Source organism: Balaenoptera acutorostrata, chromosome 8 (genome assembly GCF_949987535.1).
Source record: "Balaenoptera acutorostrata chromosome 8, mBalAcu1.1, whole genome shotgun sequence".
Classification (NCBI taxonomy): domain Eukaryota; kingdom Metazoa; phylum Chordata; class Mammalia; order Artiodactyla; family Balaenopteridae; genus Balaenoptera; species Balaenoptera acutorostrata.
The window spans coordinates 26,311,752-26,337,288 of record NC_080071.1 but is presented as its reverse complement, the minus strand read 5'-3'; the positions used below and the strand labels follow the sequence as shown (position 1 = coordinate 26,337,288).

Below are 25,537 nucleotides of genomic sequence, written 5' to 3'. Positions count from 1 at the left end.
AGCTATCTTCTATGAGTACTTGTTTTGGGCAATACACTATCCTAATAAGCATGTTACATAAATGATATATATAATACATGTTTTTGTTTACATCTGAGCAAACTGAGGCTCAAAGAGGGTAAGTAATATGATGTGGCCATACAGGTTGTAATTAGTCAAGCTGGATTCCAGATTCAGGTCTCTATGATATCAAAGCCCAAGCTGTTTTCTCTGTATGCCACTACCTGTATAATTTTTGTATAATTGGTAGCTGAAAATTATCTATAGAATTCAAATCAACCTGTTTCAGTTTGGGGGAGGCAGGCATTGAAAACTTGAGGTTTTCTATTTTTTTCATATACTTTATGATATTTTTTCTCTCAGTAGATCAAAATGAAATAATTGTCATTCCAACAAACACAGAAGACAGTATGAAAAATGGAATGAGGAGAACAGAAATCAATGTAGCAGGTGTTACCAAAAGTAACAGTGTGGACATGGAAGTTGACAGACTATCAAACTATCAGGCATATAAAACTGATACTGCTAGAAGTTACAAGGAAAATCATCTTGCTGCTTCATCAGCACCAGATCAAAAACTGATTCAACCTAGTGCAGAAAAGACAAAAATGCAAGATGCAGCAATTCAGACAATCCCTTCCTGTGACAGTTTTGATGGGAATCACCAAGATCATAATTTGTCTGATGTCAAAGTTGATGAAAGTGTGCAAACTTCAAGTAACAACAAATCAACTCAACACTCATCTTTAAGCCCACAAGATTCTTTAGATACCTCAAGAGAATTTGGGAGTCAGGGCGCCCTAATTATATATACAGAAGAGCAACTCACCATAAAAGATCCAATTTGTGCACATGGTAATGATGATCTTTTGCCTCCTATAGATGGGACTGATAAAAATTCAACAGCTTCTTATATAAAGAATTATCCATTTTACAGACAACACTATAATCCCAAGCCAAAACCTTCAAATGAAATTACAAGAGAGTACATACCCAAAATTGGGATGACTACTTACAAAATAGTGCCTCCCAGATCCCTAGAAATATTGAAAGATTGGGAATCGGAAACCATAGGGTATAAAAATGATCAGGAGATACGTACTTTAGGAGAAAAGGACACTCATGAGAATGTGAAAGTAACTGCAATCCAAACAGAAGATCCTGTTATTTCTGAAAGCCCAAAGGAGCCAGAAGCAGACCTGAAACCAAAGCCTACCCTGAGAACAGAGCATCAGGTGCAAAGTGAGGAGAGCTTTACCCACAGCACAATGTCAAATCCTCTGAAACCTACTCCCAAAATGACGAGAGACACTGGCACAGCTCCTTTTGTGCCAAATTTGGAAGATATAAACAGTATTTTGGAGTCAAAACTTAAATCTCGGGTTTCAAATCCCCACTCCAAACCAAGTTCTTTTTTCTTGCAGATGCAAAAAAGAGTTTCGGGTCATTATGTGACATCTGCAGCTGCCAAGAGTGTTCAAGCTGCCCCTAATCCTACTCCAAAGGAACTAATAAAGAAAGAGGTGGAAAGGGATACAATACCTCCTCCAGAGCCAGCTCTTTCTCCCCTAAGTAAAACAACTCACTCTCCTCCACAGCCACACATTCAAAACACTGATGATGACAGCAATCAGAAGCCTACTGAAACCTCTCCCGCGCCCGTAGCCTCTCCCCCTCCCGCAGCCCCCAAACCTGTTCCTCTTCCCAAGAGTCAGTTAGCAACACTTAACCTGAAGACTCTGAAAACTTTTGGTGCCCCTCGACCATACTCCAGCTCTGCTCCTTCACCGTTTGCCCTCGCTGTGGTGAAAAGGTCACAGTCTTTCAGCAAAGGTCGTACAGGGTCATGCAGTGAGGAGGTCGGAGGTGCATCCTCCGCCCGAGCTCCAACTGACACAGAGGGAGGGAAGATTCCTTCCGTAAATACGTTTGTGGACATCCCACAACCAGGTGTGAAAGACAAGGTAAATGTAACCTTTTTAAAAGTAAGGGATTCTTATACAACATGGTTTAAATGGGGTTAACAAAGCATGTCGGTTTGTTTGTGTGTTACTTAACTCTGAACTCATAATCTACTATCAAGCTACTGTAGGAAGAAAAGAGTAGTAATACACAGAATCTGATTATTTATTCTCAGAGTTATTCATATAACTTGATCAGATATTACTATAAGGTCATCATTATATAATTGTATCATTAGCAAATATTTAAATTTAAAGCTTCTTTGCTCCTATATTTGTATAGTGTACTAGTTTATAGTTCTGACTCCCTAGTTTTCTGTGTTTTGCTTATCTCAATTTGTTTATAACTTTTCTGGATGTTCTGGTTGACTTTATTTTCTTTTCCAATTCTCCATAATGGCAAAATAGTTTTAATTACATAAAAACATAAGCAGTATCAAAGACTAGATAAAATAACCAAACATCTCTCAGCTCTGTATTTTCTATCATATACACTCAACCTGAGCTTACCAAACATTGTTATATATAATTTAAATTAAAACCAGAGTTTAAATAGGTAATTTTCTTAGTTTCCCATTTTGTTAATTCAGTGTCAACTTTCCAGTTATATGTATGTTGAGCAAAATATCACTTAACCACCATCTAACCTTAATGGTGTACAAAAAAGGGATTTGTTGACTTCATGTTTGATCAACTAATGATATAATTTGCTAGATTCAAGTAGTATAGTCAGGAAGAAATTCACAGTATGAATTATGATAATCCCCATGCAATTTTTAAAAAATACATTGTGTACTTTTACTCTGATAGTGTTTAAAGAATACTTTCATATTTGTATGACAGTTCCAGAAGCATTTTATACTATTTTTTCAAACACTCCCAGAGTAAGAGAACATTAACCATATTGCCAAGTAAAGACTTTCCCATAATTTTAAAGCAATATTTACCTTGAAAAATATTTCTTCATATGTTTTCACATTTATGTTTATTACTTTGATATCATATCAGGAAGAGATACATGATGCAGAGATTAATTCTTTACTTGGGAATAAAGCCTGAGTTTTTTTCTTAGAATGGAATACCATTTCTAAACAACAGAAGCTTGATTTAGATAATACAGTTTTTGAGCCATTGCCTGAGTTCTGTTTAGCTCATCTTTTATAAAGATACTCATCTGGCAGCTCGAAAAAGACATTTTTAAGATTGTTTGAATACAGTTGCCAGTTAAATCAGTTACTAAATATTCCTTCCTAAGAAGTTTAATTAAATTTTTGATTCTTAAATTTGGAAATTTCTAATATTTATTTTTAGTCTCATGAGAAAAATAAAGAAAACATGGCCATCAGTTAGCCCCTGTGACTTCCAGAAACACAAAATAAGCTGTTAAATAGTCACTAATATTCCTTTATTAGAAGATACATTAGGTTCAACAAGTATGAAATTACCCATATTTGTCCATTTGTACCATCAAAAATAATTTCACAACACTAATATATTGGAACTACAAAAATGGTTTTTTGGGGTTTTTTTTTTTGTCTCTGAAATTTTTATTATTACTTTGGCTCTTCTAGCCAACTCCACTGGAGAAATCGGCATTATTTTATTTACTCAAGGACAGTAAAATTACCACTGCATTTGTGAAACAAAAAGAGGTATCACTTTCCTTCCTTAGCCTCCTGAGTTCAAGATGAGGGAAAGTAATGCCCTCATCTTCCAGCTGAGCTCTGGCAGCAGAGATAACTCAGTGGATGAGGAAAGAGAGCTGAGTCTAAAACACCAGTGAGGCAAATGGTGGTTCTTAAAGAGCTGTTGATGATGAAAATGTTTTGCATAATGGCCCATTCTTCACCTGGTATTCATATAAATATTTCACATTTATTTTTATAGGAAAATAACTCTGCACATAATGAACAGAATCCCCAAATGCCATCTCTGACTGACGGCCCATCATTCACCCTTAAGAGACAAAGTTCTTCAACATTCCAAAGCTCTGACCCAGAACAGATCCGACAGAGTTTGCTGACTGCAATTCGTTCTGGAGAGGCTGCTGCCAAGTTGAAAAGGGTAAGTTTTCTTTATCAGATGGGTGACAGTGGGTTTATTTTCAACATTGTCAAACTCATACTTAGGGGAAATTGTTTTCTGGCTTTTAAGTCTGAATAGGGAAGATGCCAGAAGTTACTCTTTTATGTCAGGGGTCATTTTTGAAGTATAAGCTGAGAGAGTACTTAAAAATATGTCAAGTCTGTTTTCCAAAACATGGGCCAGGTGCAGAACACGAGTTTTGCTCATTATTATATATCTATATATAGAAAGTGCCTTGGACTCTTATTTTAAAAAATTGTGTTAGCACAGCAAGAAAGAGTCTTTTGGAAGGAAAGTCCCTCCTTTATTCCAGAAAAGCTGCACTATTGTGGGAGCCTGCAAGTTTTCAGTCATCGCTCCTAGAGTAATCAGTTACTACCATACGTGAGATTGGGTGGTTGGGCGGGGGGAGGAGTTTTATAGGCTAAACCAAAATAATGTAGGGAAAATCTAGAGAATTTAGATGAGACCTAATGCAGAAATTCCAATCTTAATAATGCCCTGCCAGAGTCTAGCTTCTCCTGGATGTAGGAGATGTGTAGGAGAGCAAGGAGGTGTGCCCCTTTCTTGGGCAAACACCAAAAAGCGTCACAGGGAATTATGTGCAGATGAGTTTCCTCCCTTTGTCGCCTTCATCCTCTGAAAGAGGATGTGGTGCAGCCTTGAGCCTGGCATCCTCACTTGGACCTCCCAGAGGCTGTAGTTTCCCTAAATGTCTTTCTTGTTCTTCCCTTAGTCATCTTGGTTGCAAGTTCCTCAACACCCAAGACAAGACAAGTACTCATTATTTCACTGACTCCCTAGGCATTTCATTTTGTGAATTCCTTCTCTAATCATTTTAGAAGCTATTTAGAGAAGAGTAAGAGACTTGTTGAGCAAAACACTGAACTCAACAAAAACGAAATCTGCCAAGGAACAGGAATGCTGCAAAGATAGAAAAAGGGGGAGGCATCCTCGCCTGTCTACACAGCCAGCCTTGCCTGTGTCAGCCAGCTTCCTGGATGGGTTTCAGTGGAGCCCTGAGTGATGGCCATTCCCACAGAGGACTTGGCGCTCCCATCTGGGCACACATGGTGACAAGGCAAAATATTGTGTGCTGTCAGGAGTGGAGGAAACATGAAGGAATAATTCAGGGGAGTAGGTTTGAATTTTGTAGATTATTTGTAGAGTTTAAATTAAGGTGCCAGGCAGCAAAAAACCAAAAAAACCCAAAAGGAATATTGAAATTGGTATTTCACAGGTCATGACATCTATATTTTGTGTGTGTGTGGGGGGGAAATATGTCCCTGTAAATAAGCTGTACATTCTCATTTATGAAAATAATTCTATTTCTAATTCTGTTTCTAATCTTGTAAATTAAGGATGAGTTTCAAAGTTCTCAATTCAATAAATTTGATAAATACTTTTTTAAAGCAGAAAAATACCAAACATTGTACTAGATACTGGAGATACAAAATTGAATAAAATGAAGCCTCTGCCTTCTGGGTGTTCATAGCCTGGGACTGAGAAACAGTGGTACCTCAGGCTCATGGGAAAACAGAAAATAACCGCAGTGCCTTTGTACTAAGTCAGTGGATATATTAATCAGTTTCAGTAAACTAATTGCAGAAAACAGTGCATTAACTTGGAAATGCCTTTTAGGCCAACAGAATTTTACAGGCAAGCAGCTGTATACTTGGTGTCTTATGGGCTCCGATTTGGCAGTCTCTTCACGTATAAAATTCTCATTGCTTCCAGAATGAGCTGGATGTGAATCAACACAGAAAGCAGGCCCTAAATGATGATCCTATAATTGTATCCTGTTTATAACTCATTACTTTAGGTTCTATTGAGTCTAAATTTCCTCTCTTTCAGTAGGAGGTTATTGATAGCTCTGACTCCTTATAGTGTCAGCTCCTAAACTCTGTTTAATGAAAATTCCTTACATAATCCTTTTTCTTCCCTCTGAAGAAAGACACAGGGTCTAGTAGAGTTCACGATATCTACACTCCAAGATCAGCACCTTCACTTCTACTTATATATGCTAAAAATGTGTTTTTATATACCAAGACTCAGAAGAACATTGTAATAGCTCCAAATACATATAACCTTAATATCCAAAAATGGTAGGCTAGTGGTATATTCAAAGCATGGACTATCAAATGGCAATAAACTGGATAAAATGCACACAACAGAACAATGTAGATGGAGACATAAAAAGATATGTAAAGTTGACAGCATGCAAAACTAAATTATATTATTCAGTGATGCATGCATAGGTGGCAATTATTTTTAAAAGTGAGGAAGTAATTACAAAAATCACAATAGGGTTACTTCCAGAGGGGAAGAAAAAGTGCTTTTGGGGGCGTATTAGAGCAAGACGGGCACACAACTTAAGAGGGAACTAAAAAAATTAGTAATCAAGATAAATATTATCTTAATACAATATTTTAAAATGTACAAATGAATGCAAAAATCCATGATAAAGTCAAAATTTTAAATAAAGACAAGAACAGTGGGGAGCTGGAGTAGGGAGTATTCTCTTGACCTGGGTGGTGGGCTACGTATATGTCTGTGTTTGTTTTCATTGCGCTGTTCAGTGCACTTCTCCGTACATGTATTATATTTCAAAAAATTGCAGAAGGTGGTAAAAATGGACACAAGAAGGCTCTAATTTCTTGTGATCTTTGCTTAAGTCCCATATTTCTGTCCTGTTCTGAACATTTCTTCTGGTTTGTTTTACATTCTAACATTTCTTTTATAGAACAACAGTTACAGTGCCAAATAAAATCTCCAGTGATTTTGACAGTGGGTTTAGATTGTTCATCAGAAAGTTGGCTCCGTGTTTGCCTGTATTTTGGCACCCAAATGTTCACTTTTACTCCAGGTACCAACCTGCGTTATGGCTCTTGTTCATACTTGAGCAATTAGCCTTCATTAAATAGTTGGTTCACATTAGAACAATTATCTAGTTGATTGCTCTAGTGTAAATGTAGTCGTGAATTTTCATGTTTCTTAAGGCTTTTTTCCCATACCTTACCCCCAAGTCAACCCACATATAGTCAAAGCGATTTGTCTTGTCTTCATATAAAGCATTAATAAATCTAGCACAGTATTTTATAAAATGTGTTTGATGTTAAGATGTATGTATGACAGCAAATTGTTTTCAGAGAATAAGAGATTAAGTCATCTATTACCATTGACTTGTGTTGACACAAGAACTTCTTTGGCTGCTTTTGGTTCTTGTTGGTGCTTGACTTACTAAGGTTATTACCGTATTATAAGGAGAATATAGGTTTGTAAAAATAAAAGTCTGAAAATAAACTGATGAATGATATTTAGTGCTTGGTATTAAGAGTTTCCTCAGAAAATAAAACTTATTGTTAGCTAGATAGAAATCTGGAGGAAAGAGAAAAACTGGATAAGTCACCCAGGATCTTCCTGGCTTATTTTGTTTAATTAGTGTGCTTTTTATTCATATTTCCTTGGTTTGAATTTGAACAGTCCAAGTGTTTCAGGTTGGCAGCTCTTTCCATGTATTTTAAAAGTAAAAATAAATGATGGTTTCATAGTAAGAAAGCTATGTGAATATTCCTGAAAATTTCTTGAACTTCAAGGGTAGACAACTAGTCAACTAGTAGATGCTTACATCAGTATATTCTTAAAGTTACTTTTTAAAGATATCTTTATTACTAGTGTCCTGGGGTTACTGTTCAAAAAATTCAGGCAATACTTTTTTACTTCATAAATGTTTGTAAAAAGTTACCATATTTCATCTAAGAAATAGTCATTGAGTTACACTGACCAGGCACTAAAATAACTATGAGTATGAAGTAGGTATGAAGTGGCATTAAAATAGACAAGGTCTCTGACCTCAAAAAATTCATAGAATAGTATTCTAATGATATCTTCTCATGTTTGAAGTTTAAGTAAACAAATTTTTAAATAACAAAATACCATTTCACCCCAGGGTAACTGCTCTGGATAGAGTACAGTATAACCTTTCAGACCACTTTTGTAGTATATAAACATTTATTTTTTCTAACAAAAATGGAATCCTCTGTAAAACACTATTAAATATATATCTCTCTCTTGAAGCTTTCCCTTTTATTACATACATATCTATGCTATTCTTTTAAGACTATGTAGTATTTGGAATTCCCTGGTGGTCCACTGGTTAGGACTCTGAGTTCTCACTGCCAAGGGCCCTTGTTCAATCCCTGGTCAGGGAACTAAGATCCCACAAGTTGCGTGGCACGGCCAAAAAAACCAAAAAAAGACAACATAGTATTTGACTGTATGAATGAACCATAGCTTATTTGCTCATTACTGGTAGACATTTAACTGGATTCTAGTTTTTCACTCTGTAAATGATGTTACCATTAGCATCTTTTACTTGTAGACATTTAGAACCATCAGTATGTTTTTTAAATGCTTAAACCAAATTTTCTCTCTTTTACTTTACAAAGAATATGAGAACTGCAACTTTGGGAAGAATTACAAAAATAACCCCTCACACACAGAGAGACTTTTCAGACCAAGATTACATAACAAAAAGCCATTACCTGTCTGTTTGTTGGCTGTACTTGGAAAGTAGCCCCACATGAGTACTGAATAGGGTGCAGATAAGTAAGTGTTCCTTCCCTTGGTGGCAACTTTTCTGCTTAGCTATTTTATTTCAGGTGGATGGTGTCAACCACTTTACTCCGTCCTGGGTTCATAAGACAGTCAAGAAAATTGATTAGTTTAGATGACCTATCTTTGTTTAGTAAAAGGCAAGAAATTAAGCACCAGGAAACCAAAGCCAACCTAAATTTGCCAACTTTATTTTCCTTTTCACTAACTTACTCTGTTGCTAGGCAGAATCTGTGGCCTTTTGTACTTCAGTTCTCTTCTTATGAAAAGAGGATAATGTTTGGTTATAAAGCTGAACTGGTCAAATTACAATCAAGAGATGAACCATTTTTCTTAAAATATTGTCATATTTTATATGTAATATTTCAAAATATTATACCTACTTACTATTCAGTATCCAGATAACTTTCTTCTACATTCCTGTAAGTAATGTTGGAATTTCAAGCTATTTAGGAAATTTTGTTTTAGTGTTTTTAATTCACTTACAGTTTGTAAATAGGAAACTTTGCCATAGAATTTTGGAACTTAGGAGTTTATTCCCTAGTAAATAAACTCCTTTTCATTCTGCATTTGTTTTGGCAAAACAGTCATAGGTTTGACTTTTTTAGCCCTTCAAATGAAGGCATTTTAAAAACCAAAGCTAGTTTTTCTTATAAATGAGGGGTACCTGGGAGAGTAACTTCAAGTTAATATATATCATCAATATGAAAATTATAGAATTCATTGCTTTGTGGAATTTGCTTTATTTTTCTACATTCTCCAAGGTACTTTGGGGGAGCCAGAATTAATCTAGCTAAAAAATGCGCTTTAACAGCTTGGCTTGCAGTCCGCTTGTGCTCTTGTCCTTTGAGTTGATTTGGTAGTTTTGTAAAGACTAAGGTGTGTTAATGGATTATTTAACTTGTTTGCTGTGGAAATAACTCATTTTTAATTTCATGGTAGAATGAACATTTATTCTTGATTATTTGAAATTTATTGAATAATAAATACTAAATGTTAGCATTTACAATTAAGTAGAAGTTAAAATGTGGTAATTGTTGAAAACTGAAAATTAGACAGCTGTCCCATTTTAAATTGATGGGTGCAAAGTGTGTTTCTTTCTCTTAGGTTACAGTTCCATCAAATACAGTATCTGTGAATGGAAGGTCAAGATTCAGCCACTCCATGTCCCTTGATGCCCAGGATGGCCATTAAATGTTGGCCTGCCATGCCACACTTCACCGCTCTATTGCACAGAACGACTTCATACTGATGGAGAATGTTAGCAAATGTATGTTCAGATGTACACTAATATATTATCTATTAAAGCATAAGAACTTGTGCTGTGGCTTTTAATGCCAAAAGAAGAATTACCAGAATTTATAATTTATAATAATATCTTTGGCCTTTTTTGCCTTAAGAACTGAATATGCTGCTTTAGAACTTTAAGACAAGGTGTTAATGACTTTCATTTTTCTCAAATGAGAAATAGTCACCTCTTGTTGATTTCACTTATTGACACATTCTCTACGATCGTGACTTAGACAAAGGGATAAATTAAGATTCATAGACTTATATTTGTATGACACATAAATAACTAGGCAAACATAGATCTGACATTTGCTGCCTCAATGTTACAGTTTAATTGGAAATGTTTATGTTATATTAAAGCCTATTTGTGATGAAAGTATAATCTAGAAAACTAATGATATCAAATAAGTATATTCAGTTTAACTGTTAATTTCAATGATGAATCACTTAGTGTGCAAGTCTTGTGTATTCTTTATGTAATTACAAAATCAGTGTCAAGTTTATGGGAAAGCTCTTGGTATTTTAATAGTTTATTAACATGGACACTTAGTTTTTTAATCTTTAGAACTTAAATTGCACAGGAGAATTTTAAATAGTTTCTGTATATAATTATAACATTATTGTCACACAGATACTACACATTTTATGTGCCAGAAGCCTTAAAAATCTTCCTGTGAAAATGTTGCTATATTGTGACAATTATTTCAAATTCGATACGTAGAGAGGAACAGGGGTTAGTTTATGTCCATATTGGAAAACTTTAAAGACTACTTGGAGGTTTCAGAAATCCTGGTTTTAATTAAAGTGATAGTCATTATGTAGTTCAGATGCTAATATTCTAAATAGTAATATATATTTACATTAAAGCTAAAGTTGTTAAGCAAAACAATGCCTAATTTGTTGGCTTGTAACTGTTTTGGGGTCTAGAGCTTGTTGATGTTCTATTCCTACTTTAAAAATTTAACTGCTCACTTCTTATTCTAAAAGCTTTGTCAAACAAACTGATGTTATGTTGGTTTTTACTAAAGCTACTGGGATATCTGCCTCTTTGGAAAATGTGTTGCTTTTTCCCCTGTTTAATAAAAGCAAGTTATATATTTGGGATGCTTTTTAAAATGCAGTTTGTGTCAATCAGTATATTTGTGCACTTCACCTGATGAACACATCTCCATCAGCCAGTAAATAAATAAGTAATATAGTAAGACCGACCATTTATCAGGGCTCCCTGGTGTGTATGAGCCCATGCATTCTAACTCCAAAATGCATAACGTGCTTAGCAGAGTTCCTGACACATGGCAAGTACACATTAAGTTAAATATTGCTGCTATTTCCTTGAATCAGACTTGAAGAGACCCTCATGTATGGAAACCTAAGTTATGTCATTATAAACCAATAGGGAAAGGAGTGACTTTTTTAAAAACTGTGTTTGATTATCCACTTGGAAAACAATCCATTTGGATTCCTAACTCAAACCATAAACAAATATATTTGAGTTAAAGACAAATTTTAAGAGCAGTATTTTAAAACTTAGATGAATATATTCAACATTTTTCAGACCTCAGCAAAGGAAAAGTACTGAAATAAGAAAACAGCAAGTCATAAAAGATATGATACATTTACAAATATTAAAATTTAAAACTTATATGTACATTAAGTACTAGAAAAATGAAAAAATAAGCCACAAGAAGTTTTTAATATATATAAGCGTTAATTTCTAAAAATGTAAACATTTCTAAGACTCATGAAAAGACTACTGAATAGAAATATGCACACACTGAAAAAATAAAGGGTATTTCTTACAAGAGGAAATCTGAAAGGCTAACAAACATATGGAAAAAATACTCTTCAGTAATAATCAAGGAAACACAAGAACACAAGGAAGTGTACCACATCACGCCCATCAAATTAGTAAAAATGTAAGTTTCAAAATAGCAAGTGTTGTCAAGGACAGTGAAGCAATGGGAACTCTTTTACTGTTGGTGGGAAAATACACTGGCACAACCGTCAAATTTGCAATATATAGTAAAATTAAAGATCTCTTATCATGTTACCTTAAAGAAGTACTTATGTGTGTGCTTAAGGAGACATAAAAATGTTCATGGCAGCCTTGTATATAAACAGCAGAAAGGAGTCCTAACCAGCGCTAAACATTGATAGTATATTCATATAATAGACTTTTGTACAACCGTCAAAATGAACAAATTAGAGTTATGCATATCACATGGATACATCTCAGAAATAATAAGGAAGAAAACAGTGTGGAACAATGCTTGTTTTATGATGCTTATATAAAATATAAAATATGCAAAGTGATACTATGTATTATGGCTGTAAATACAGAAAAAATAAAATACACAGGTTTGCTGGTGGGAATCAAGAAATGAAGATCGGATTGGGGAGATTTATTGGAAGCATCAATTGTGTTTGTAGTACAAACTGGTTTGAAAACAAGTTTTACTCCAGGTTTTAGCAAACTTGAAATAGTTTGTAGTTATTTTTTTTAAAGATCACACAGGACTTAGGGGGATATACATATGAACCATTAGTACACATACAATCTGAAAAAGTTGCCTTGTCCACATTATTTTAGGAGAAAAGCATGTGCTACACTCTCTACCCAATTGGGAAAAGATAGGAAAACTAGTCATATCCTTAAGTGACAGCAAAATGAAGATACAGGAATGATTTAGAACCAACTTTCAATTTTCATATTTAATTTTTGGCCTCTAGGCATTTTGCTATTCCTTTTTTTCTCCATCAGGTTATTTCTGTATAATACCTATTTTTAAATTATCCAGATTCTATGTAAATTATAGGGTTTGAAATTACCCTCCTTTTCTGTCTCCAGCATCCCAATCCCCTTTTCAGAGATAACCAATGTTAATGTTTCGATGTTAATCCCTATATAGATGTATTTATATCCACTACATATTTATAGGTTTGTTTTCGGCTTTTGTATTTTTGCAGAGTTGTTGTTATTGTTGTTTTTAAGATTAAAAAAAGTCACACTCTAATACTATTTAGCAACTTGCCTTTGCACCAGCAATGTTCCTTCTTGCACACAAAGATCAACCTTACCATGTTTCAGTTTGTTGTTCTCCTATTATTAATTTCATTCTTGTGGTACACAGTTATGCTTAGAGTCAAGATACTTGGGTACAAATCATAGGTCTGCCACTTACAAGTCATGGGATCTTGGGCAAATTTGAAAAATTGAATTAACATACTTATCTCATGGTGATGGTTGTGAGGATTAAATGAATTTAAAAGTGTTTGGCACAATTCATTTTACAAAGCTACCTATTTTTAATACTACTATTAGCGAACAGGTATTATTTATCCAATATACTTCCCATCCTTCTGAAGAGTGACCTTCCCTCCCATTTTAAGACCAGATCTTGTGAAAATGACTATACTACCCAAAGCAATCTACAGAGTCAATGCAACCCCTATCAAACTACCACTGGCATTTTTCACAGACCTTGGCCTGAGATAACAGAATCCACACTCTGCTACTTGACCCAAGTCCTTGAATGAGACCAGTCATTTTCCTGAGACCTAATGTTGCTTGTACTTGAAACTTAAAGAATCCCAATTGATACAATTATTTGTCTAGTGCCAGTTCATTTCCTACCCACTACCAGTAGAGACAAAAACACAAAAGAGCTAAGAATCAAACTCACTAGTTTTTACTATCCATTGACTTCGATAATTGACTTGAAAGAAAAGGGAACTTGCAATTGGGGGTCACAGTGAAGATTTCCATGGATAGAATGTTTTTCTTAGATTATTTTTCATGTAAAAAAAGCTAATTTATTTGGTGTTTTAGAGTTTACACAGAACTTTTGTATTATTTGATCCACATGTGGAAAAAAAAGTACGCAAAGAAACTGCTACTTTACAAAGGTCACACAACCAGTCAAGAGGCAGAATCCCACATCTGATTTCTAGTTTGCTCTTTCGCCTGGCCAAACTTTGCAAATGATGGAGAAAATGGTGCTAGATTTCAAGGGACACTTAAATAGTAACCTACTTGTTCTGGATCTTCAGTTTGTCTTGCTTTTCTCTTAAATGTTACCACTTTCCTGCAAGTTTTCATCCTTAACACCTCAGACTCTTCATATGGGTAGATATATTTTGTTTATGGCAAGAAAAAATGCCACCATGTGCTCTCTCAAAAGAACTTTACTGACAGGTATTTCAAGAAAAATTGTGAAACATTCTGGTAATCTGTATAGAACTGTTGGCATTCTGCGTCACAAACTGGAGAAATTCATTTGGAAGTCTTGCAAATTACTCATCTTGAAGAAAAAGTGCTACAATTCCAACCTTATAGTTTCTAAACCAAGAAGTTTCTTTACCTACCAACTTACTATGTTCCTACTCACGCCTTGTGGTGGACGATAGTGATGGCCCTGATTCTTTACCTCACCTGCATCCACACCTTTTGCCACATGACTTTGCATTTCCTCTCACTAAAGAGACAGAATCCATTTCCCCACCCACAGGAACAGGTTTTGTGACTAACAGAATGAGATGAAATGACACAGTGCCAATTCTGAGACTAGATCTCAAAGTTTGCATGTTTTTGCTTGCTCTCCCTGTGCCTGCAATGCTGCTGTGACAAAGACATCTCTGGGATGGCTGAATGGTCCTTAAAAAAGGATGAGAGATGCATGGAGCAGGGCTCCCAACTGAGGTCAGCCTAGAGCATTTAACAGACCCCTAGACATGAGCAAGTTCAGTCAAGATCAGCAGGGCCAAATAGCCACCCGAAGCTGACCCTGGTAGAAGAGCAATCAATGCTTACCCACTAGCAATGCCCCTGAGGTTTCATGGTTGATTGTTCTATAGCATTAATGTGGCAATAGATGCAATACACCCTCTTAAACTCATATACATATGACTCTAACCCAAATTATAAATTCATTCAATTGGTTCAGGTTCCACATACCCTATTTCCCCCATAGTTCCACAGACTATTTACTAAATCCAACACAAATACACCTCAGATTCTCTAACTCCCAGCTATCTCAAAAAAAAATTCTAACGTAATAATTCCTTTATTATTTGTGGTGCAGAAATATCTTCTTTCCCTTTCTCCTCTCTCGTTTTATGTTCAGAACTGGGAACATGAGAGCCCAAATATCAAAGAGATCCACAGCCCCCTTAAAAGCTCTTTGTACTTGTCTTATTTTGTAGAGTTGCCAGATAAAATACAGATTTCCCAGCTAAATTTGAATTTCAAAGATAAACGATGAATTACTTTTTAGTGTAGGTATGTCCCATGGAATATTTGGGATATATATATATATATATATATATATATATATATATACACACACACACATATGTATACACTAAAAGAATTAATCATTGATTTGAAATTTAAATTTAACTGGACATCCTATATTTTTCTTTGCCAAATCTGGCAATCCTGCTATTTCAGGAAAATCTGGAAGGAGGAAATGAAGCAAGAAGAAGCATCCACCATGTGGGGAAAAAAGAGGAGAGAGCAGGCCCAGGTACATCAAGAAACCGGAAAGTGGCATTATAGAAAAGAGTGGAACCTTTGTTCTCTTTGATAGTTCACCATCAGAGAAAACCTCATGTAATGAATAGGAAAAGGTTCATTGAAGAGTTCACAGTGAAGAAACCCTGTGGATGACTTCTGTTGGTGGGTTTTAGATACCTTCAAGTCATCAAGAAATAATATACTCAAGAAATTCTGCTAGAGATTGGCCAAGATGGCAGAGTAGAAAGACACTAAGCTCACCTCTTCTCACAAGCACACCAAAATCATAACTATTTGCAGAATAACCATCAATTAAAAAAACCAGAACCTACCAGGAAAGACCTTATATAATTAAAGACATAAAGAAGGCAAGACAGGTAGGAGGAGCAGACTCACAATACAGTAGAGTCCCATACCCCTGGGTGGGTGACCCACAGGCTGGAGAATAATTATATTGCAGAGATTCTCCCACAGTAATGAGAGTTCTGAGCCCTACACCAGGCTCCCCAGCCTGGGTATCCTGCACTGGGAAGACAAGCCCCCATTGCATTTGCCTTTGAAGGCTAGCAGGGCTTAATTTCGGAAGCCCCAGAGGACTGGGGGAAAGAGAGACTTCATTTTTAAAGGGTGCTGACAAAATCTCACGTGCACTGGGACCTAGCGCAAAAGCAGTAATTCAATAGGCGCCTGGGCCAGACCTACCTGCTGGTCTTGGAGAGTGTCCTGGAGAGGTGGGGGTGGCTATGGATCACCCTGGGGACATAGACAGGAGCCATATTTGGGAGTTTGGACACTGCTGCTAGGGACCATCTTGGGACCATCTTGGGACCCTCCCTCTAGTTCATTGGCACCAAGACCTGACCCCACCCAACATCCTATAGGCTGGGACACCTCAGGCCAAACAACTAACTGGGTGGGGCCCCAACTCTGCCCTTCAGCAGACAGGCTGCCTAAAGACTTCTTGAGCCCAAGCCACCTCTAGACATCCCTCTAGACATGGCCCTGCCCACCAGAGGACCAAAAACCAATTCCACCCAGCAGTGGGCAGGCACTGGCCCTGCCCTCCAAGAAGCATGCACTAGCCTCTAGATCAGCCTCACCAACCAGGGGGCAGACACCAGACATAAGAAAACTGTAATCCTGTGGCCTGCAGACCCAGCCAGCCTACAGCAGGCCAGCCCCTACCCAGGGACCAGCTGGGTCCCAGCACTGCCCACTAGCAGGCCAATATAAGATTCAGGACACCCCAGACCCCATACCAAACTGTGTCAGGAACTGGTTCCTCTGTTCCTCCACCAATGATCTAACACCAGCTCTGGGATCCCTGGGCCCTGCAGCCAGATTCTAGGACCTGGTTCTGCCAGCTAGTAGTCCAGCACTAACCCCATGATCTGGCTTCACCCTACAGTGGGCAGGCAACAGCCCTGGAGTCTTCTGAACCCTGACTCCACCCACCAGCGAGTCAGCACTAGCCTGGGGTCCCCTAGGGTTCTGCAAACTTTCTCATGACTCGGCCCCACTAACTAGCAGCCAGCAGCATCTGCACAGGGCAGGAACTGGCAACCAACTGGGCTACAGGCCAACCAAGCCTACCAGACCACCCACATAATCAGCCCACCACAAAAGAAGGAACCACGCAGCCCTCTTAGGGGGAACCCCTAGAGCATATAGCTTGGGTGATGAGAGGGGAGTGTGCTGCTGGGACACACAGGATGTCTCCTACATAGAGCCACTTCTCCAATGTCGAGAAATGTAATAACCTACCACATACATAAATATACAAATAGCAACTTAGACAAAATGGGGAAGCAGAGGAACATGTTCCAGACAAAGGAACAAGATAACACTCCAGAGGAAGAACTAAGTGAAGTGGAGATAGGCAATCTACCCGAAAAAGAGTTCAGAGCAATGATCGTAAAGATGATCAAAGAACTTGGATGAAGAATGCATCCATAGAGCAAGAAGTTAGAAGTTTTCAACAAAAAGAAAATATAAGGAACAACCAAACAGATGAAAAAATATAGCAACAGCAATGAAAAATACACTAGAAGGAATCCACAGTAGACTAAATGATACAGAGGAACGGATCAGTGAGCTGGAAAATGGAGTAGTGGAAATCACTACCACTGAACAGTAAAAAGAAAAGAAAATGAAAAGAAGTGAGGACAGTTTAACAGACCACTGGGACAACACCAAGTGCAGGAATATTTGCATTATAGAGGTCCCAGAAAGAGAAGAGAGAGAGAAAAGGACATAGAGAACATATTTGAAGACATAATAGCTGAAAACTTCCCTAACCTGGGAAAGGAAACAGTCACCCAAGTCCAGGAAGCACAGAGAGTCCCATACGGGATTAACCCAAAGAGGAATACACCAAGACACTGTAATGAAAATGACAAAAGTTAAAGAATATTAAGCAACAAGGGAAAAGCAACAAATAACTTACAAGAGAACTCCCATAAGGCTATCAGTTAATTTATCAGCATCAACTCTACAGGCCAGAAGGGACTGGCATAATATACTTAAAGCAATGAAAGGGAAAAAGCTACAACCAAGAATACTCTACCCAGCAAGGTTCTCCTTCAGATTTGATGGAGAAATCAAAAGCTTTACACACAGACAAAAGGTAAAAGAGTTCAGCACCACTAAACCAGCTTTATAACAAATGTTAACCCCTTTAGTCATAAAAGAAAAGGCCACAACTAGAAACAAGAAAATTACAAAATGAAAATTTTAACCAGTAACGGAAAACCTACAGTAAAAGTAGGAAATCATCCACACACACGGTTAGTAGGGAGGGGAAAAGAAAAAAGCAGTAAGATTCTGTATATCCACAATAAGCAGTTAAGGGATACACAAAATAATTAGATGTAAAATATGATACCAAAAACAGCAATCATGAGGAGAGGAGAATGCAAATGCAAAATTTTAAAAATGTATTTAAAATTAAGAGATCAACAACTTAAAACAATCAAGTATATATATAGACTGCTCTACAAAAACCCCATGGTAAATGCAAACCAAAAATCTATAATAGATATACACACAAAAAAGAAAAGGCAGTCCAAACATACCACTAAAGATAGTCAACAAATCACAGAGAACAGAACAAAAAGAAGAAGGAAGGGGGGAAAAAAGACCTACAAAAACAAATCCAAAACAATTAACAAAATGGTAATAAGAACATACATATCGATAATTACCTTAAATGTAAATGGATGAAATACTCCAAGCAAAAAACATAGAATGGCTGATGGATACAAAAACAAGACCCAGTATATATGCTGCCTACAAGATACTTGATCTAGAGACACACACAAACTGAAAGCGAGGGGATGGAAAAAGGTATTCCATGCAAATGGAAATCAAAAGAAATCCAGAGTAATACTTATATCAGAAAGAACAGACTTTAAAATAAGACTGTTACAAGAGACAAAGAAGGACACTACATAATGATCAAGGGATAAATCCAAGAGGAAGATATAACAATTGGAAATGTTGGGTTGGCCAAGAAGTTTGTACAGGTTTTTCCATAACATCTTACGGAAAAACCCAAATGAACTTTTTGGCCAACTCAATATATATGCACCCAACATAGGAGCAACTAAATTTATAAGGGCACATATTAACTGACATAGAAGGATAAACTGACAGTAACACAATAACAGTCGGGCATTTTAACATGCCATTTACACCAATGGACAGATCATCCAGACAGAACATCAATAAGGAAACACTGGCCTTAAATGATACATTAGACCAAATGGACTTAATTGATATATAGAGCACTCCATCTGAAACTGGAATACACATTCTTTTAAAGTGCACATGGAACGTTCTTCAGGATAGATCACTGAGGCCACAAAAGAAGCCTCAGTAAATTTAAGAAAAGTGAAATTTTATCAAACATCTTTTCCGACCACAATGTTATGAGATTAGAAATCAACTACAAGAAAAAAACTGCAAAAAAAAAAACCCCAAACCACCACCTACACTTGGAGCCTAAACAGTATGCTACTAAACAACCAATGGATCACTGCAGAAATCTAAGAGGAAATTATTGATAAAATATACCTACAGACAGGGGCTTCCCTGGTGGCACAGTGGATAAGAATCCGCTTGCCAATGCAGGGGACACAGGTTTGATCCCTGGTCTGGGAAGATCCCACATGCTGCGGAGCAACTAAGCCTGTGTGCCACAACTACTGAGCCTGTGCTCTAGAGCCTACGAGCCACAACTACTGAAGCCCGCGTGCCTAGAGCCTGTGCTCCGCAACAAGAGAAGCCACTGCAATGAGAAGCCTGTGCACCGCAACGAAGAGTAGACCCTGCTCGCTGCAACTAGAGAAAAGCCTGCGCGCAGCAACGAAGACCCAACACAGCCAAAAAAAAAAAAAAAAAAAAAAACCTATAGGCAAATGAATATGAAAACACAAAGATCCAAAGCCTATGGGATGTAGCAAAAGCACTTCTAAGAGGGAAGTTAATAGTGATTCAAGCTTACCTCAGGAAACAAGAAAAATTTCAAATAGACAATCTAACCATATACCTAAAGCAACTAGAGAAAGAAGAACAAACAAAACCCAAAGTTAGTAAAAGGAAAGAATCATAAAGATCAGAGCAGAAATAAGTGAAAGAGAGAATAAAAAACAATAGAAAAGATCAATGAAAATAAAAGCTGGTTCTCTGAAAAAATAAAATTAATAAATCTTTAGCCAGACTTATCAAGAAGAAAAGGGAGAGGGCTCAAATCAATAAAATTAGAAATAATAAAGAACTTACAACTGACACCACAGAAATACAAAGGATCATAAGAGACTACTATGAACAACTATATGCCAATAAAAGAACAACCTAGAAGAAATGGACAAATTCTTAGAAAGGTATGATCTCCCAAGACTGAACCAGAAAGAAATAGAAAATATGAACAGATCAATTACCAGTAATGAAATTGAATCAGTAATCTAAAAACTCCCAACAAACAAAAGTCCAGGGCCAGATGGATTCATAGGTGAATTCTACCAAACATTTAGAGAAGAGATAACACCTATCCTTCTCAAATTGTTCCAAAAAATTGCAGAAGAAGGAACACTTCTGAACGAATTCTATGAGACCAGCATCACCCTGATACCAAAACATGACAAAGATATCACACACAAAAAAATTTCAGGCCAGTATCACCGATGAACATACCTGCAAAAATCCTCAACAAAATACTAGCAAACTGAACCCAACAATACATTAAAAGGATCATACCCCATGATCAAGTGGGATCTATCCCAGGGATGCAAGGATTTTTCAATATCCATAAATCAATCAATGTGTTATATCACATTAACAAATTGAAGAATAAAAACCATATGATCATATCAACAGATGCAGAAAAAGCTTTTGATAAAATTTAACATACACTTAGGATAAAACTTTCCAGGAAGTGGGCCTGGAGGGAACACACCTCAACATAATAAAGGCCATATGTCACAAACACACAGATAACATCATACTCAACAGTTAAAAGCGGAAAGCATTTCCTCCAAGATCAGGAACAAGAGAAGGATGCCCACTCTTGCCACTTTTATTCAACATATTTTAGGAAGTCCTAGCCGCACCAATCAGAGAAGAAAAAGAAATAACAGGAATCCAAATTGGAAAGGAAAAAGTAAAACTGTCACTGTTTGTGGATGATATGATACTATACCTAGAAAATCCTAAAGACACTACCAGAAAACTATTGGAGCTCATCAACGAATTCAGTAAAGTTGCAGGATAAAACATGAATATACAGAAATCTGTTGAATTTCTATGCACTAACAATGAACTAGGAGAAAGAGAAATTGAAGAAACAATCCCATTTGCCATTGCATGAAAAAGAATAAAATACCTAGGAATAAAACTACCTATGGAGGCAAAAGACCTGTCCTCAGAAAACTATGACACTGATGAAAAAACTGAAGACAACACAAACAGATGGAAAGACATAGCATGTTCCTGGATTGGAAGAATCAATACTGTTAAAATTAATATACTAACCAAGGCAATCTAGATTCAGTGCAATCCCTATCAAAATACCAATGACATTTTTCACAGAACTGGAAGAAATAACTTTAAAATTTGTGTGGAAATATGAAAGACACTGAAAAACCAAAATAATCTTGAGAAAGAAGAACAGAGTTGGAGGAACCACACACTCTGACTTCAGACTGTATTACAAAGTCAGTAATCAAAATAGTATGGTACTGGCACAAAAACAGACACATAGATTAATGAAACAGAATAGAGAGTCCAGAAATAAACTCACAAACTTATGGTCAATTAATCTATGATAAAGGAGGCAAGAATATACAATGGAGAAAAGATAGTCTCTTCAATAAGTGGTGCTGGGAAAACTGGACAGCTACATGTAAAAGACTGAAACTAGAACACTCCCTAACACCATACACAAATTAAACTCAAAATGGATTAAAGATCTAAATGTAAGACCGGACACTATAAAACTCGAAGAGGAAAACATAGGCAGAACACTCTTTGACATAAGTTGTAGCAATGTCCACCTCCTAGATTAATGAAAATAAAAATAATTTTAAAATGGGACCTAATTACACTTAAAAGCTTTTGCACAGCAAAGGAAACCATAAATAAAACAAAAGGACAATCCACAGAATGGGAGAAAATATCTGCAAATGAAGTGACTGACAAGGGATTAATCTCCAAAATATACAAACAGCTCCTGCAGCTCAATATCAAAAAAACAAACAAACCAATCAAAAAATGGGCATTTCTCCAAAGAAGCCATACAGAGGGCCAAAAAGCCCATAAAAGATGCTCAACATCACTAATTATTAGAGAAATACAAATCAAAACTACAATGAGGTATCACCTCACACCAGTCAGAATGGCCATCATTAAAAAGTCTACAGACAATAAATGCTGGAGAGGGTGTGGAGAAAAGGGAGCCTTCCTACACTGTTGGTGGGAATGTAAATTGTTACAGCCACTATGGAGAACAGTATGGAGGTTCCTTGAAAAACTACAAATAGAACTACCATATGATCCAGCAATCCCACTCCTGGGCATATATCTAGAGAAAACCATAATTCCAAAAGATACCATGCACCTCAATGTTCACTGCAGCACTATTTACAATAGCCAACACATGGAAACAACATAAATGTTCATCAACAGAGGAAGAGATAAAGAAAATGTGGTACATATATACAGTGGAATATTACTCAGCCATAAAAAAGAATGAAATAATGCCATTTGCAGCAACATGAATGGATCTAGCGATTATCATAGTAAGTGAAGTAAGTCAGAGAAACACAAATATCATATGATATCACTTATACGTGGAATCTAAAAAAATGATACAAATGAACTTATTTATATAAAAGAAACAGACACACAGACTTCGAAAACAAACTTACAGTTACCAAAGGGGAAAGGTGGGGGAGCGATAAATTAGGAGTTTGGAACATATACAAACTACTATATATTACATAGATACTCAACAAGGACATACTGTATAGCACAGGGAACTCTATTCAATATTCTGTAATAACCTACATGGGAAAGTAATCTGAAAAAGAATGGATATATGTACATATATAACTGAATCACTTTGCTGTACACCTGAAACTAACACAATATTATAAATCAACTATACTCTAACATAAAATAAAAATTAAAGTAAAAAAAAAAAGAGAAAAGAGAACACTCATACACTGTTGGTGGGAATGTAAATTTGTGCAGCCACTGTGGAAAACAGTATGGAGGTTTCTCAAAAAACTAAAAATAGAACTAGCATACAACCCAGCAATTTCATGACGTGGTATGTATCCAAAAAAACAAAAACACTAATTTGAAAAGATACATGCACCCTAATGTTCATGTTTACATTTACAGCATTATTTACAATTGCCGAGACATGGAGACAACCTGTATCCATCAACTGATGATGGATAAAGAAGATGTGGTGTATATATATAAAATGGAATATTACTCAGCCATAAAAAAGAATAAAATTTTGCCGTTTGCAGCAACATGGATATGTTAAGTGAAATAAGTCAGACAGAGAAAGACAAATAGTGTATTGTATCACTTACATGTGGAATCTAAAACATACAACAACCTAGTGAATATAACAAAAAAGAAACAGACTCACAGATATAGAGAACAAACTAGTGTTTACCCATGGGGAGAGAGAAGGGGGGAAGGGCAATATAGGGAAAAAGCGTTATTATAGGATTATATGAAATCATGTGTGTGAAACTTTTGAAAATTGTTTTGAAAAACTGTTTTGAAAATTGTTTAAAAGCACTATAGAATTTAAAGAATCTTTCACTCAATGAAAAAAATTAAACAAAGAAATTCTGCTAATGTCCTCATTAACCTCAGCATCATTTTTATGAAAACTATTATAACAATTGCTAAATCTAGGTAGGAGGTATGTGGGTTATAATTACACATGATTTTTTTAAACCTCCCTGCATGTTTAAAATTATTCATAATATAGTTGGGAAATAAGTTATTGAGACACTCCTATTATAGTGACCAGCTGCACTATACACGTGTGGGGAGGGAGAGATTTAATTTATGGTCATTGGTTACCCTTCTACCAATGAAGAATTTTAGGCAAGTCAGGGGGGATGTTGTAATGCAAGTATTAATTTGGCAAAAGCAACTTGCTGTTGGCAAAGTTTCTTGAAGGGTTTTATTGCTAGGTCTCAACTAAAAAACATACACTTCAAGATCTGACTGAACACATCATTATTTGTAACAGGAAGGATAGAAATAAGAAAAATAAAATTTAAAAGGGAGAGTGATGAAAATGGTGGAGGAGTAGGACATGGAGCACACCTCCTCCCACAAATACATCAAAAATATATCTACATTTGGAACAATTCTCACAGAGCATCTACTGAATCCTGGCAGAAGACCTCAGACTACTGAAAGTGCAAGAAAATCTCCACATAATCAGGTAGGACAAAAGGAAAAAGAAAAAAAAAAAAAAGAGAGAGAAAGGAATCGGGATGGGACATGCACCCCTGGGAGGGAGCTGTGAAAAGAAAAATGTTCCCACACCTTTGGAAGTCCCCTCACTGGCAGGGAGATCAGCCGGGATGGCGGGTTGGGGTGGGAGTGCAGCAACCGGTTTGTGGAAGGCAAAACAGAGAGGGACCTGCACAGACGGTTGGTACAGCCACCCTGCGCTCCCCAGCCTGAGATGTGCGTCTGCTGGTACGGGCAGGGGCCGGGTGAGGAAGCTTGGGCTTCAGAGGTCAGACCCAGAGAGAGGACTGGGGTTGGCTGCGTGGAGACAGCCTGAAGGGGCTGGAGTGTGGTGCAACTACAACTGAGGATGTACATGGAAGAAGCCTGGGCCCACCAGAGAGGCAAGGCACCATTGTTGGGGGGCAAGCGAGGAGAGGGGTGGGACCTATAGGTGCCTCTTTCCCTGTGTGTGTGCTTTCAAGCAACAGGACACCACCTACATGAGCTCCAGGGGCAGGTGCAAGCTGCCACTGCCATCGTGGGCTCTAGAGGCGGGTGCGGGCCACCACTGCTGCTGAGAGACCCATGAGCAGGTGCCAACCACTGCCCCCACAAGCACAGGCCCTGGGAGTGCACATGGGCCACCGTATCGGTACATGCCCTTCAATGGGATAACAGCACATGCTGAGGAAAGAGGTGGAAGGCATCCAAACTAAAACGCAGCCCTCCCACCAAAAATATTAAACCCACACTAGCTACACAGGGACGCTCCTGCATATAAATAGCCTTCCAAGACTACAGTAGATAATTGTTTCTCCTAAACGCACAGAGTAAGAGAAATATAAGTAAAATGAAGAATCAGAGGAACCACTCCCAGTTAAAAGACCAAGAAAATTCTACTGAAGGAACAAACAATGTAACAGACTTCTTCAGTCTAATAGATACAGAGTTCAAAAAGGAGGTAATGAAAATACTGAAGAAATTAAGAAAGGCTATTGACAGAAATGCAGATTACTGTAAAAAGGAATTAGAAACTATAAGGAGGAGCCAAAAAGAATTAGGAAATTCATTTGCCAAGATG

General features: G+C 36.9%; 1 protein-coding gene across 9 annotated transcripts in view; it reads left to right on the top strand.

Moving 5' to 3' along the window:
* The window catches only part of COBLL1 (cordon-bleu WH2 repeat protein like 1), a 150,729-nt gene extending 139,677 nt beyond the window's left edge, over positions 1-11,052 (top strand). For 7 of the 9 annotated variants that reach the window (XM_057551063.1, XM_007183197.2, XM_057551061.1 and 4 more), the window contains 3 exons: positions 364-1,964; positions 3,849-4,025; positions 9,768-11,052. In XM_057551063.1, the coding sequence (XP_057407046.1) occupies positions 364-1,964; positions 3,849-4,025; positions 9,768-9,854 (1,865 nt within the window). In that variant the 3' untranslated portion in view covers positions 9,855-11,052. The remainder of the gene's footprint in view (positions 1-363; positions 1,965-3,848; positions 4,026-9,767) is intronic. The other 2 variants (XM_028166741.2, XM_057551062.1) reach the window with 1 other exon arrangement.
* Positions 11,053-25,537: the final 14,485 nt, after the last annotated feature.